Genomic DNA, 15408 nt, shown 5'->3' with positions numbered 1-15408 from the left:
ATCATTGTATTCCGTTTATATTTACATCTAACACAATTTCCCAACTCATATGGAAATGGGGGTTTGTACTTCTTGGCCCTCACAAAGTCTGCATGATTTGCATTGTTGTTGTTGGTGATGAAGTGATTTGTGGTTCCTACCTCTTTGTCACGCAATGACGTGTCTGGCTAGCTCATTGTCTCTCAAAATGGCTCTGGAATCTCCATGAGATTGATAATATTTTGATCATATCCATATACTCGCAAACTTTGAAAGTCTTTCGATGTCATACATCAGATGTGTATGTGGGTCGGCGTGGCTTGGTGGGTAAAGCGGTCGTGCCAGCAACTTGGAGGTTCCAGGTTCGATCCCCACTTACGCCATCCTCGTCACTGCCGTTGTCCTTGGGCAAGATACTTGACCCACTTGCTCCCAGTGCCACCCACACTAATTTAAATGTAACTTAGCTAATGGGTTTCACTATGTAAAGCGCTTTGAGTCACTAGAGATAAGCGCTATATAAATATCACTCACTCGACCTCACATAGTAGTTTCAATATAGAGGCAACTTGCTTTTCCAATATACTGGTACTTTAAAGCCCCCGAAAGTGGTGAATTATATTTAATATATAACTTTCACTGTTCTTGTCAACAGTAAATGTTGGGTAATAACTGTAGTACTCCATCCATCCATTTTCTACCGCTTATTCCCTTCGGGGTTGCGGGGGGCGCTGGACTCATTGTGTGATAATGTGGAGCTTGCATGGTAGTTTGTTATATCATGCTAAATTATGTTGTTTTGACAAGCCTCCATGCCTAGTTTGCCTTGGACCCCAAATTACACCCCTGATCAGATTGTATTTGTCTACTTTGATAGACCAGTGATTTCAACTGTAATTGGAATGTGGCGTGGAGTGCAAAAACAGTTCATTGAGTTGAAAAAATTTGCTGATAGTTCGATCCCTCCAGTTAAAAAGTCAAAGGAGAGAAAAGAAAGATGGGAATTGTCTCGCTGAAAGTGCAACATTATTTTTGTCTTTTTGTCAGCTAAAGATAGTCATAGGGTCCAAAGTACATTATGTGCTGGTGACAAAATGTAACTTTTAAATTTACTTGTAACCTAAATTAGGAACTTTTTAAAATTAAGTAATCAGTAAAGTACTTTACATTTAGGTTAGTTTTAATATAGTTATGAGTAATCAGATTACTTTTTAAAAGTAACCGGCAACACCGGTCACCAACACCCTGGATTCTGTGTTTGAGCAATGCACAGGAGTGACCAAACACAGGAAAATAGACTAATCTATATTGCGCAATGTTTGGCCGTACAATAACGGGTATATAAAAATGGTAACATTTAGAGGTAAAAATGTAATCTTAAAAACAAGTGGAGTATATAAAAACTGGAGTACCACTGTATTTCAACTTGCTCAAATTATTTGTATATACAGTATGATTAAGAACTTGTACTGCAGCTTTTAAGGAATGAATAATTCATTGTATCCCACCAGAGGAGTATGGATTCATAGTCTGAGTTTAAGAGCACAGGTGGTTGTTTTGGTTAAATTTAATTTAGTTTAATATATTAATCAATACATTAAAACTGTATGCCATCAGATGGTTGGTCTTAAACTGGATAAAAAGTTATTTAACCAACATGAAGCTAGATGAAAATATGTCAGAGCTAGATAAATTTTGCGGTGTACCCCAGGGATCAATACTGGCACCAAAATTGATCATTCTCTATGTAAGAGACATTTGCCAAGTTACAAAAGATTTCACTTAAGTTTTATTTGCAGATGACACAACTGCATTTTGCTCGAGAAAGAACACAAGAAGCTAATACAAATAACAGAAGAAATTTAAAATTAAAAAGATGGTTTGACAAAAACATAGTATCCTTGAATCTCAGTAGACATTGAAAGAGTAAAATATACCACATTTTTGGGTGTAATAATAGATGAGAAAATGAACTGCAAATCTCATGCAAAAAATAAACAACATTAGGTGGCAAAAAATATTTCAATAATGAATCAAGCAAAATATGCTCTGGACCAAAAATGACTCCATATTCTTTACTGCTAACTATGTTACCATATCTGAGTTATTGTACAGAAATATGAGAAAATAACTACAAAAGTGCACTTCATTCACTAACCGTTTCACAAAAAGGATCAGTTAGAATATTACATAACATTGGGTATAGAAAACCTACAAACCCTTTATTTATTGAATCAAAAATATTAAAATAAATGACTTGATGCAGCTGCAAACAGTGAAAATTATGTACAAGGCAAATTAAAACCTCCTGACTAAGAATGTACAACAACTCTTATCCAAAAAAGAAGAAAAATATAACCTTTGAGGAAAAACTAACTTAACATTTGTATGCACGTGCAACACTTAAGACCTTTAGTATATCAGTAGGTGGAATTAAATTATGGAATCGATTGAGCAAAGATTTTAGAAAGGCAGTTTTAAATTAAAAGTGCTTACAAAGTACAAGGAAGAAGAATTTTGAGAAACACCTTGAACTTGTTTTGAAAACAAGATATTTTTCATCTCAGTATGTTAATCATGACTGACTTAATTACCTGTTACAAGAACTGCTGTACTATTAATTCACCGATGAAAATTGTGTCACAAAAGGAAGACTGTAAGTGAACATACTGTCTCTATTAGTAGGAGCTCCGAAGTGGGAAAGGGTGATAGGATTAAATACGCTTTGATTCTCCCTGTTCCTTTTCAGACATGTAAAAATAATTGATAAAAAAAATGATGTGTTGATGTATCATATTGTAAGTGTGTTAATATTCCAAATAAACTAAACAACTCAACTACATTTTTTGATAGTTAAATTGTAAAAAGTTTCTATTTGCAAGACTTTCAAATGTAGTGGATATCACTTTGGATAATGAGAACAGTGTTTGTCCCATCCAAACTAAACTCCACCACTGAAGAAATCCCGCCAATAGAAGTTTTGCACCTTGTAAGATCTCATTATCAGCTAAACATGCTATCTTTGTCCCTCAACTGTAATATGTGTTTTACTTAAAAATAAATGACTTATCATTTGTAGTTTCCAATGCGTATAATCTTGACCAGGCTTGTGCAAAATTCCAAATTCGACAGTTCAATTCTATTCCTTTGAAGTATTTAAAAAATGGTATACTGGTTTTCTTAAACTTGAAATGTTTGCGCTCTAATAAATATTATTAAAAAGTTATTCATAAAGAGTATAACATGAAACATTTTCTCACCTTTCTTTGTACAAGAAGTGTAACTGTAGAACATATCTACAGGATCAACCAGTGATGACGTACCCGTGGGGCATGAGGAGAATTATTTCTGGGTAGAGTTCATAAAGACATTTTGTAAACAGTACTAATAACACAACACTTCCTTCTCCAGGAAAAGCTGTTTTGTTGTAAAATTCAACATGTTTTAGTTGCGTTTTCCCCCTCTCTGTAGAAAGACTGCAGCGACAAGCACCTGCCATATATTGAGGCTTGGCTCAGATGATAAAGCAGCCAGCCAGAAACTTTAATCCAGTTTCCGCTATTCTAGTCACTGCTGTTATGTCTTTGGCCAAGACACACCCACCTTGCAACCCACATTGGTGTAAATGTAGCTTAAATATAGGTACTGGGTTTATAAATGTAAAGTGCTTTGAGTCACTAGACAAAAAGTGCTGTATAAATATAATTCACTTCTCTTCGCATACTGTATGTTCTGTAGGGTTCCACTGTACATAGGTTTTCAAGACATTGCCATTTGGACTGCAACAATTAAAGGATACCTGGTGGAATACAATGTGGTCATTTCTAATTCAACCATGATAGAAGCATGTCCATTTTTTTTTGTGTTTCTGTGCTTAGAACCCTTAACAGGACCTCTCAAAGCAGTGAAGGGCAGTGCCGCCAAACCAAAACTATCCAATCCAGTGTGGAAAAAAAGTTGCAGAAAACCCCTTAAAAAGACAGGTAGGGGGTTTGTAGTGAGGAAATCGGACAATTTTTTGGTGTGACATCTGCTTTCTTCACTTTCAGAACAGTATTCCAGTATGGCCCCGGAAGCACAATGTCTTCCTGTAGTGTCAAACACAGAAGTGGGGCAAGCACAGGCCTCCATACAGTCTCACTTGATTCCATCATTGAGGGTTCCACATCCGCTTCCTGAATGTGTCCTCTGCCAGTTCTCCTACTCAGGGCGACCTATGCATGCTCAGATTGACCATCAGCAGCTTTGCAGTCACCAGCAGGCCTCCCCCAATGGCAAGGAAGTCGACGCTGTGCCTGTGAAAGACAGAGACGACCAAAGTGAGACACATACCAATGGCAGCTCTCATGAATAGTGTGGAAGATAACATGTGTAGATGTATATGTGTGTGTGTGTGTGTGTGTGTGTATATATATATATATATATATATATATATTTGTATGTGTGTGTGTATATGTATGTGTATGCATATGTATGTATACATATATACATATGTATGTGTGTGTATATATATATATATATATATGTGTGTGTGTATATATATATATATATGTGTGTATATATAAAGTGGGGCAAAAAAGTATTTAGTCAGCCACCGATTGTGCAAGTTCTCCCACTTAAAATGATGACAAAGGTCTGTAATTTTCATCATAGGTACACTTAAACTGTGAGACACAGAATGTGGAAAAAAAAATCCAGGAATTCACATTGTAGGAATTTTAAAGAATGTATTTGTAAATTATGGTGGAAAATAAGTATTCGGTCACTTCAAACAAGGAAGATCTCTGGCTCTCACAGACCTGTAACTTCTTCTTTAAGAAGCTCTTCTGTCCTCCACTCGTTACCTGTATTAATGGCACTTGTTTGAACTCTTTATCTGTATAAAAGACACCTGTCCACAGCCTCAAACAGTCAGACTCCAAACTCCACTATGGCCAAGACCAAAGAGCTGTCAAAGGACACCAGGAACATAATTGTAGACCTGCGCCAGACTGGGAAGAGTGAATCTACAATAGGCAAGCAGCTTGGTGTGAAAAGATCAACTGTGGGAGCAATTATCAGAAAATGGAAGAGATACAAAACTACTGATAATCTCCCTAGATTTGGGGCTCCACGCAGGATCTTATTCCGTGGGGTCAAAATAATCATGAGAACGGTGAGCAAAAATTCCAGAACCACACGGGTGGACCTGGTGAATGACCTGCAGAGAGCTGGGACCAACATAACAAAGGTTACCATCAGTAACACACTACGGCGACAGGGAATCAAATCCTGCAGTGCCAGACGTGTCCGTCTGCTTAAGCTAGTGCATGTCCAGGCCTGTCTGAAGTTTGCCAGAGAGCACATGGATACATACAGCAGAGGATTGGGAGAGAGTAATGTGGTCAGATGAAACTGAAATAGAACTTTTTGGTATAAACTCAACTCGTCGTGTTTGGAGGAAGAAGAATACTGAGTTGCATCCCAAGAACACCCTACCTACTGTGAAGCATGGGGGTGGGAACATCATGCTTTGGGGCTGTTTTTCTGCTCATGGGACAGGACGACTGTACTGTATTAAGGAGAGGATTACTGCAGCCATGTATTGTGAGATTTTGGCCAAAAACCTCCTTCCCTCAGTCAGATATTTGAAGATGAGTTGTGGCTGGATCTTCCAACATGACAATGACCCAAAGCACACAGACAGGAAAACCAAGAAGTGGCTTCGTAAGAACCATATCAAAGTTCCGGAGTGGCCTTAACAGTCTCCAGACATAAATCCAATTGAAAATCTTTGGAGGGAGCTGAAAGTCTGTGTTACTCAGCGACAGCCCAGAAAACTGACTGATCTGGAGAAGATCTGTGTGGACGAGTGGGCCAAAATCCCTCGTGCTGTCTGTGCAAACCTTGTGAAGAACTATGGGAAACGGTTGACCTCTGTAATTGCAAACAAAGGCTATTCCACCAAATATTAATGTTGGTGTTCAAATACTTATTTTCAGCTTTATCACACAAATAAATTGTTAAAAAATCATAGATTGTGATTTCTGGATTTTTCTTTTTAGGTTATCTCTCAAATACAGTGGACATGCACCTACCGTGAAATTTTCAGACCCCTCCATGATTTTTAAGTGGGAGAACTTGAAAAATAGCAGGGTGTTCAAATACTTATTTTCTTGACTGTAAATGTGTATGTATATGTGTATACATATATATGTCTATGTATATACATGTGTATATACACAAATGACGACGTGGCGCAGACTGGCCGTGCTCATCCTGAGGGTCCCTGGTTCAATCCCCACCTAGTACCAACCTTGTCACGTCTGTTGTGTCCTGAGCAAGACACTTCACCCTTACTCCTGATGGGTGCTGGTTAGCGCCTTGCATGGCAGCTCCCTCCCTCAGTGTGTGAATGTGTGTGTGAATGGGTAAATGTGGAAGTAGTGTCAAAGCGCTTTGAGTACCTTGAAGGTAGAAAAGCGCTATACAAGTACAACCCATTTATCATTTATTTATGTATATATATATCCATCCATCCATCCATTTTCTACCGCTTATTCCCTTTCGGGGTCGCGGGGGGCGCTGGCGCCTATCTCAGCTACAATCGGGCGGAAGGCGGGGTACACCCTGGACAAGTCGCCACCTCATCGCATATATGTATGTATGTATGTGTGTGTATCTATATGTGTGTGTATATATATATATATATATATATATATATATATATATATATGTGTGTGTATATATATATATATATGTATATGTGTATATCTGTGTGTGTGTGTGTGTATATAATGTGTATGTGTATACGTATATGTGTATATATATGTATGTATATGTATATGTGTGTATCTATATATGTATATATATGTATGTGTGTGTATATATATATATATATGTGTATATCTGTGTGTGTATATCTGTGTATGTATATGTCTATATATGTATATGTGTATATATATGTATGTATATGTATATATATGTATATGTGTGTATCTATATATATATGTATATGTGTGTATATATATATATATATATATATATATATATATATATATATATATATATATATATATATAGATGTGTGTGTGTGTGTATTTATGTATGTATGCATGTGTGTATATAGTGATATAAATACAATAATATATTTATTGGGGCTGTACAGCTCGGTTGGTAGTGTGGCTGTGCCAGAAACTTTAGGGTTCCAGGTTAGATCCCCGCTTCCACCATCCTAGTTGCTGCCGTTGTGTCCTTGGGCAAGACACTTTACCCACCTGCTCCCAGTGCCACCCACACTGGTTGAAATGTAACTTAGATTTTGGGTTCCACTATGTAAAAGTGCTTTGAGTCACTAGAGAAAAGCGCTATCTAGATATAATTCTTTTCACTTTCACTAATATTGTGTTGCCTCTTCACTTTCACTAATATTGTGTTGCCTCTTGGACTAACACAGATATTATGTATTTGTCCTTAGCGCTGAGCCTGCAACAGGAACTGACCTTCACTCGATCCCAACTGCAGGAGCTTCAGGTTGACCTCGCAGAAGTGAAGCAATCTCTTGAGTACACAAACCGTCAGCTGCAGGAAAGGGAGGCGGAGAACGTGCAAATCAAATCAGGTCGAGTCATATCCCGAGCACACACTGCGAAAAATCAGCTTTCAAAATAAATAAAAAAGTACAATTGGTTATTGTAAACTTAAAAAAGAAAACATTCAACCCTAAAGTAGACAGTAATCCCTTAAAAACTGTTGCTTTGCACTAAAAAGTTAATTTGGTATGGATAAAATGATAACTCTGCATTTGCGGGAAACTCATAATCGAAGTCACAGTGTATAGATATTTTGTGTCGTCGCTTATATCATTTCGATCTCATCTCGGAATTGATATGGGAGGGGATCTTGAGATTATTTGCTTGGTGCTGCGATAGATTTAATGCTTCACAATTAGCCACCTCCATAGAATGCATGTCTACTTCTGCCACAGTCACTACAGAAAAAACATGACACTTGTGTATTATTCTACAAGAAATGCTATGAGTGCAAGAATTTTCTAGCTTGGCGCTGGTTAGTTTTAGCTTATCTGACTCCTCACCCGGACTAACAGACACTGTAGTTGCCTGTGTAAGGGCTCTAGTGTAGTTAGTCAAGTGTGATCTATATTTCTGGGAAGAGTGATGCCGCTTTCTCGGTTAAGGTGAAGGCTGTCCCTCCTCAGTAAGCCCAGTTTGCCCCAAAAAGAGGGCCAATTATCAATTAACGTTAGTCCCTGTTCTCTACAAAAACTAGCGAGCCACTTGTTAAGCGAGACTAATCTGCTGTACTTCTCATCATCGAGGCAGAAACATCATTCTAGCGAGATTACAAATCCGAGCTATGTTCCTCCTTGTAATCTCTGTCTCACCCTATTGTCATTGGAGCTGATGTATACAACTATGTTCGCGGAGAAAGTGGTGAGATTAGCCTGTGGTATGTGTTTACAAGGCCTGTTGCGAGTCAGCTCCCTAAGATTATCTTAAATGTCAGGTGCTCAGGCTCCGGGAATACACTTAATTATGGCAAACGTTTACAGAGCTGAATATATCTCGTGGCGTACCTTAGGGATCAATACTGGAACCAAATTACTTCAATCTTTATATAAACGACATTTGTAAAATTGTGAATTGTGAAGTATATTTATATAGCACTTTTCTCTCTAGTGAACCCACACCAAACAATAATGACAAACATATTTCGGGAGAACATCGGCACTGTAACACAACATACACACAACAGAACAAATACCAGAATCCCATGCATCCCTAATTCTTCCGGGCTACATTACACTGTAAAAAAAAATTCTGTAAAAAAACGGTCATCTACTGGCAGCTATGGCTGCCAAACGAAAACCATAAAATTAAAGTAAAACAGTGTAAACCAAATAATGATCAAAAACATTATATTTACAGAAATTTTCATGAAACGTTTTGCGAAGAAATATCGTAATTTTACAGATTTTTACTAAATTATTAAGATTAACCACCTTTAGTAAAGTGACGATGCAAACAGTTCTGCGGAAAAATACCTTTTATTCTACAGAGTTTTTCCAAATTATTACGATCAACCACCTTTAATGAAGTGACAATGCTGGCAGTTCCACAGAAAAATGCTATTATTTTACATATTTTTTCTGAATTGTTAGGATCATTCACTTTACGGGGGGCCACTGGATGCAGGAACTTGGTGCAAAGTGGGTTCAGCTTCTATGAATGGCTATCCCGCCCTAACAACAAACCTACTGATCCTACCGCGAGACTTTCGTTGACCCCCTCGTAGGATTGACCTGATGTTTGCCCGAGCATATATATCACGGGTGTACCGTGACAGCGCTTTGTCGCCTTCCGCGTTTGCGTGATGAGTATGGCTTTATCAAACACATAATAGTGCTTGACTGCAAGACATACTTGGTCAACAGCCATACAGGTCACACTGACGGTGGCCGTACAAACAACTTTAACACTGTTACAAATATGCGCCACACTGTGAACCCACATCAAACAAGAATGATAAACACATATAAGAGAAAATCCTCCCTGTAACACAACATAAACACAACATGACAAATACCCAGAATCCCATGCAGAGCTGACTCCTCCGGGCTACACGCCCGCTACCACCCAACCCTACCCCCCAACCCCCCACATCACCGCCCCCCTCCATGCGTCGGTTGAGGTGGGCGGGGTTTGGTGGTGGGGGTGTATATTGTAACACATGGGATTCTGGGTATTTTTTGTGTTGTGTTTATGTTGTGTTACGGTGAAGATATTCTCCTGAAATGTGTTTGTCATTCTTGTTTGATGTGGGTTCACAATGTGGCGCGTATTTGTAACAGTGTTAAAGTTGTTTGTACGTCCACCGTCAGTGTGACCTGTGTGGCTGTTGGCTGTTGATCAAGTATGTCTTGCAGTCACCAACGATCATATTACAGAGAAAAATGTTAAATTGTTAGTATGAGCATAAACCTTTACATAAGATGCTACATATATTTTTCAATTTGAATAAAAAAATACACGTAAATATTTAAAATAATAAGATTTACCTCAAAATTACATATAAAACTGTTAAATTGTTAGTATGGACATAGACAATCATATAACAAGTTACATATTTAATGAAAGTTAATTACTGTAATTTTAGATGAATTTGAAAGTAATTTGAGAAAACAGAAAATGATATGTATAATTAAATAAGTATTTTTCTGTAAAAAAAATAGATATATACATAGTTTGTCATTACTGGCATATTACTTAAAATACCAGGCGGTTTGTTTATTTACAGATGTCTTCAATTCTACAGTTTTATAACCTATTTTAAATTTTTTTTTAAAAATTACAGTAGAAATTTAGAGTAAATTAACCATAAAAATAGGAATTTTTTTTACAGTGTATACACCCCTGCTAGCACCAAATCCCCCCCCACCCCCTCCGTGCGTCGGTTGAGGTGGGTGAGGTTGGGGGGGTCGGGGTTTGGTGCTGGCGGGGGTGTATATTGTAGCCTAGAAGAGTTAGGGATGCATGGGATTCTGGGTATTTGTTCTGTTGTGTTTATGTTGTGTGTGTGAGGATGTTCTCCACAAATGTGTTTGTCATTCTTGTTTGGTGTGGGTTCACAGTGTGGCGCATATTAGTAAGAGTGTAAAAGTTGTTTATATCACAACTCTCAGTGTAACCTGTATGGCTGTTGACCAAGTATGCCTTGCAGTCACTTTTGTGTATCAACAGAAGCTGCATACTACATGTGACCGGCTCGCACGCAGATAGCATTGTGTAAAACCGGGCGCGACGACAAGTTCTAGAAAACTGTAAAGGCATTGCCATCAGGGCACGCCCTCAATATTATCGACTAGGTGATTTCTGGGAGAGGCATTAAACTCCAGAAATCTTTCGGGATAAACGGGGGGGTCGGTAATTATGCAGCTGAGCCACATTAAAGTGATCAAAGAGCCACATGCGGCTCCGGAGCCGCGGTTTGCCGACCCCTGTGCTAGGTGAACTATAAATTACTATAATTATTTATGACAACTTTAATTATTGTGTATAGGTTTATTTGTCTGATTATTTACTGACTGTATATTAATTTATTCCATCATTTATTTATTCACTCTTCTGTTACAAAGAGAGAACAACGAAATGGGATAAAACTGCTATGGTATGAAAAGGGGTAGGATCAAAAAGGATCTGCTTCTTCTTCCCATTCCTTTTCGGACGTGCAGTGTTGAACAACTGGAAATATGTGATGCATTACATTGTAACTGTATTGTAGGCATATTCGAAATAAACTGAAACTAACTACCGTAATAGTCATAAACAAGAGGTGTGGCTTTCAGTAGATAGCATCTCATTTTCAAAACCATAGGTAATATTTTTTTATGTAATAAATGCCTTCTTAAGCATCCCAAAAATGGTCTAATCTGCCCGTGAACCCCCAAAATAGACACTTGACCCCAGTAGAATTTTTTCAATTTCTTTATTATTTTTACCTCAGTGGGATTCCCGTCAGAAGTCAGTCATCGTTTAGAATATTACTGGAGCGACATTTACTGTACTAAAGTATCAAAAGTATTTATATATAAAATGTCTATTTAAACAGAGCTGGTTTAATGTTAAAATCGGTAGCCTATGACAATATTTTTTGGACTGATTTGGCTGAAAACTTTGGAGTTTCAAAGTAATTAATCCAAACCAATCTCAACTTTACCAAAATGTGTGCTACTTGTCAAGATGCGAATAATCTATAACCTATAACCTATTGATCATTAGCCTATGTCATCTCAACAATTTTCACTGTGCAATGCCTATTTACCTGAGTTCAACTGGCAAAAACCATCATTAACCATGATTTCAGTATTTTTGACATGTCTTCAAAAGTGTTTTAATTCTGAGGTGAAATCTTTGGTGTAGTTAAATATCTGCGCACAGTCTAATTGGCAAAGTTACAGGTTGGTCCAGCCTTCACGATAAATGCACTATGTGCTACATCCCACCTGCCTGTGCTCAGTTTACACAACCTAACACACTACAGAGTTATTAGCCTTTAGTTGATTTTTGTATTACCTTAGAAATATGTATAAAATATTTTGATAATTATCTCTGAAGCTGGTTATTAAATTATTTAAGTGGATATTATACATCCTAATTGCGATAGATCCCACAATTTTTGGTGTGATTAATCAAATGGTTGAAAATTCCAATAATTCATTTAAAAGTTGTTTCTTACTTTTATTTGAAAAATTGCTTTTTCGCAAAAGTGCAGTAAAATTTGGTTTCCAATAATTTTAAACAAAGTGCTTTTTGACAGCAGTATTTTTTTTACAAGTTTAATATTTCTTTTAATCTCTACGCAAACATTAACTTAGTCCAAGCGTTTCAAACTCGTTTTCATTGAGGACCACATCGCAGATATGGTTGCCCTCAGAGTGCCGCTTGTAACAGTGAATAATATACAGTATGTGTACATATAAAACTTGTGCATAATTGTCAGGTTTTTTTTTTACGTACCATGTACCAAATCTTTAGGTTGTACTGTATAAAACTGGCAGCTCAGTCGCCACTATTTTACTGTAATGTTTGCAGGATTTTTTTTTTTTTTTTACAGCAACTAAAATAAAAAAATACATAGAATTAAATTAAATGTAAAAACGGTACAACTGTTTTTTTAACGCAAAGATTCATGAAAGTTCTTTTATACTGTAAAATCAGCGGTTGTTAGATAGCTAGATAGTACTTTATTGATTCCTTCAGGAGATATGTTTTATAGTGTATTATAACTCTTTATTGAAAGTGAATTTAGCTGTAAAAAAATCTTAATGTATTTTTTTGGGGATGACTTTCTTTGAAATCATAATTCAAACAGATATCTAAGTATTTATCTTTATTTGAACAATAACACATTCTTAAAATGTATTATAATATAATATTTTGTTTTATTATTAGAGATGATTAAAGTGTAAATATATGTAATTGTACTCAGTACAATTATTTTGTAATACATTTATCAATTAAAGATAAGGTACTTTATTTACAAATATTATTTCCATGCTTTCGGGGGCCAGCCAAATTGATGTGGCGGTACTAGATCTGCCCACCTGGCCTTGAGTTTGAATCTTTGACTTCAAACATTACAGTAGTACCTCAATTATGAGCTCAACTTGTTTTATGATCAATAAAAAAGTAAAAAATGTTGTTTAAAAAAAATTTAATCAATTTTTAATTTAATTTTATTTATAATTATAATATTAATACATGTATTTATTTAATGTTTTTTTTTTTTTAATTATTCATCTGCCTTCCCTGAATATACATAGGGGCAAAAAAGTATTTAGTCAGCCACAGATTGTGCGAGTTCTTCCACTTAAAATGATGACAGAGGTCTGTAATTTTCATCATAGGTACACTTCAACTGTGAGAGACAGAATGTGGGAAAAAAATCAAGGATGTTTCCACACCCATGCTTCACAGTAGGTAGGGTGTTCTTGGGATGCAACTCAGTATTCTTTTTCCTCCAAACACGACGAGTTGAGTTTATACCAAAAAGTTATATTTTGGTTTCATCTGACCACATGACATTCTCCCAATCCTCTGCTGTATCATCCATGTGCTCTCTGGCAAACTTCAGACGGGCCTGGACATGCACTGGCTTAAGCAGGGGGACACGTCTGGCACTGCAGGATTTGATTCCCTGTCGGCGTAGTGTGTTACTGATGGTAACCTTTGGTACTTTGGTCCGAGCTCTCTGCAGGTCATTCACCAGGTCCCCCTGTGTGGTTCTGGGATTTTTGCTCACCGTTCTCATGGTCATTTTGACCCCACGGGATGAGATCTTGCGTGGAGCCCTATATCGAGGGAGATTATCAGTGGTTTTGTATGTCTTCCATTTTCTGATAATTGCTCCCACTGTTGATTTTTTTCACACAAAGCTGCTTGCCTATTGTAGATTCACTCTTCCCAGTCTGGTGCAGGTCTACAATTATGTTCCTGGTGTCCTTCGACAGCTCTTTGGTCTTGGCTATAGTGGAGTTTGGAGTCTGACTGAGGCTGTGGACAGGTGTCTTTTATACAGGTAACGAGTGGAGGACAGAAGAGCTTCTTAAAGAAGAAGTTACAGGTCTGTGAGAGCCAGAGAGCTTCCTTGTTTGAAGTGACCAAATACTTATGTTCCACCATAATTTACAAATAAATTATTTAAAATTCCTACAATGTGAATTCCTGGATTATTTTGTTCACATTCTGTCTCTCACAGTTGAAGTGTACCTAAGATAAAAATTACAGACCTCTGTCATCATTTTAAGTGGGAGAACTTGCACAATCGGTGGCTGACTAAATTATTTTTTGCCCCACTGTAAGTCTAGAATGTGAACTCATGTACTTTGTACAGCATTGTATTTCTTTGCCATATTTGTAACAACACTGAGTTTTTGTACTCACAGATTTGGAGAGCATTAAAACCAAACTAGCCCACAGTGAGCAAGCAAAGAGCAGGCTGGCATCCCTTGCCCAGGAAAGGCTGGAAGAGATAGAAAACCTCAAGAGGTAGGTCTTGTTAGTGTGATAACGTTGTTGTTCAATATCTGTCAATGCTGTGTTTGCCTCTTTGTTTCAGATTTATTCTCAATGACAACAACACAGTTGTGGGCCTCTCTCTGTCAGACACAGCACCCCGGGAACAACGTTATGATCGGAACGCCGCCGCTGAACATATAATCGCTAAGTACCTGATGACTCTTCGGCAGATGGAGGTCTCATACGCTAGTGGTAATGTGCATTTGGCCACAGAAAGTGAAGGAAACGCACCAGAAGAAGCCAACATGAGCTCAGTCCTGCCTGGAAGAGGGTGCACACATCCAGACTGTGTCGCTCGTGAGGGAGTTGGATTATCAGCGCAGCCGAAAGAAAAAGAGTGCCGGCGACTGTTTGACTCTTTCCTCTCTCAGCGCGATACAGACTCTTTCTCATGTGACTGTAGTTTGAGGTCCATGTCGACCTTTGACACCAAAGATGAGGCGGCATTCCGAGATGGACTGGCTGCTCTCGATGCCAGCATAGCCAGTTTACAGAAAACTATGAAACTGGATTTATTGAGATGATTATACTGTTTTTTCAAGTTTTTGATTTATTTTAAAACATTTGAATGACACGTAAAACTGCCAATAAATACATCTTGCATTTATGCAGTCACTAGTTTATTAATGTGATCAATTATGTGCACAACTTTTTATTTTTCAACCACAGGCGCAATAAAGGTGCTCAAGATATGTTGTCTGTATCTGCGTTGGCCTTGCGTTGAGGTGGCGACTTGTCCAGGGTGTACCGCGCCTTCCGCCCGATTGTAGCTGAGATAGGCGCCCGCGACCCCAAAAGGTAATAAGTGGTAGAAAATGGATGAATGGAAGAAGATTACACATATTTAAACCAA

The 15408-nt window shown here is 37.6% G+C and overlaps 1 protein-coding gene across 5 annotated transcripts in view; it reads left to right on the top strand.

Annotated features, from left to right (window-relative positions):
- ccdc14 (coiled-coil domain containing 14) overlaps positions 1 to 15162 on the top strand; it is a 33846-nt gene extending 18684 nt beyond the window's left edge. For 4 of the 5 annotated variants that reach the window (XM_061903666.1, XM_061903667.1, XM_061903665.1 and 1 more), the window contains 5 exons: positions 3858 to 3962; positions 4029 to 4298; positions 7436 to 7579; positions 14423 to 14525; positions 14596 to 15162. In XM_061903666.1, coding sequence (XP_061759650.1) covers positions 3858 to 3962; positions 4029 to 4298; positions 7436 to 7579; positions 14423 to 14525; positions 14596 to 15079 — 1106 coding nt within the window. In that variant the 3' untranslated portion in view covers positions 15080 to 15162. The remainder of the gene's footprint in view (positions 1 to 3857; positions 3963 to 4028; positions 4299 to 7435; positions 7580 to 14422; positions 14526 to 14595) is intronic. The other variant, XM_061903669.1, reaches the window with a different exon arrangement.
- The last annotated feature ends 246 nt before the right edge of the window (positions 15163 to 15408 follow it).

Source organism: Nerophis ophidion, linkage group LG06 (assembly GCF_033978795.1).
Source record: "Nerophis ophidion isolate RoL-2023_Sa linkage group LG06, RoL_Noph_v1.0, whole genome shotgun sequence".
Lineage (NCBI taxonomy): Eukaryota > Metazoa > Chordata > Actinopteri > Syngnathiformes > Syngnathidae > Nerophis > Nerophis ophidion.
Note: the sequence above shows the minus strand (reverse complement) of the source record. Positions and strands in the feature narration are given on the sequence as shown.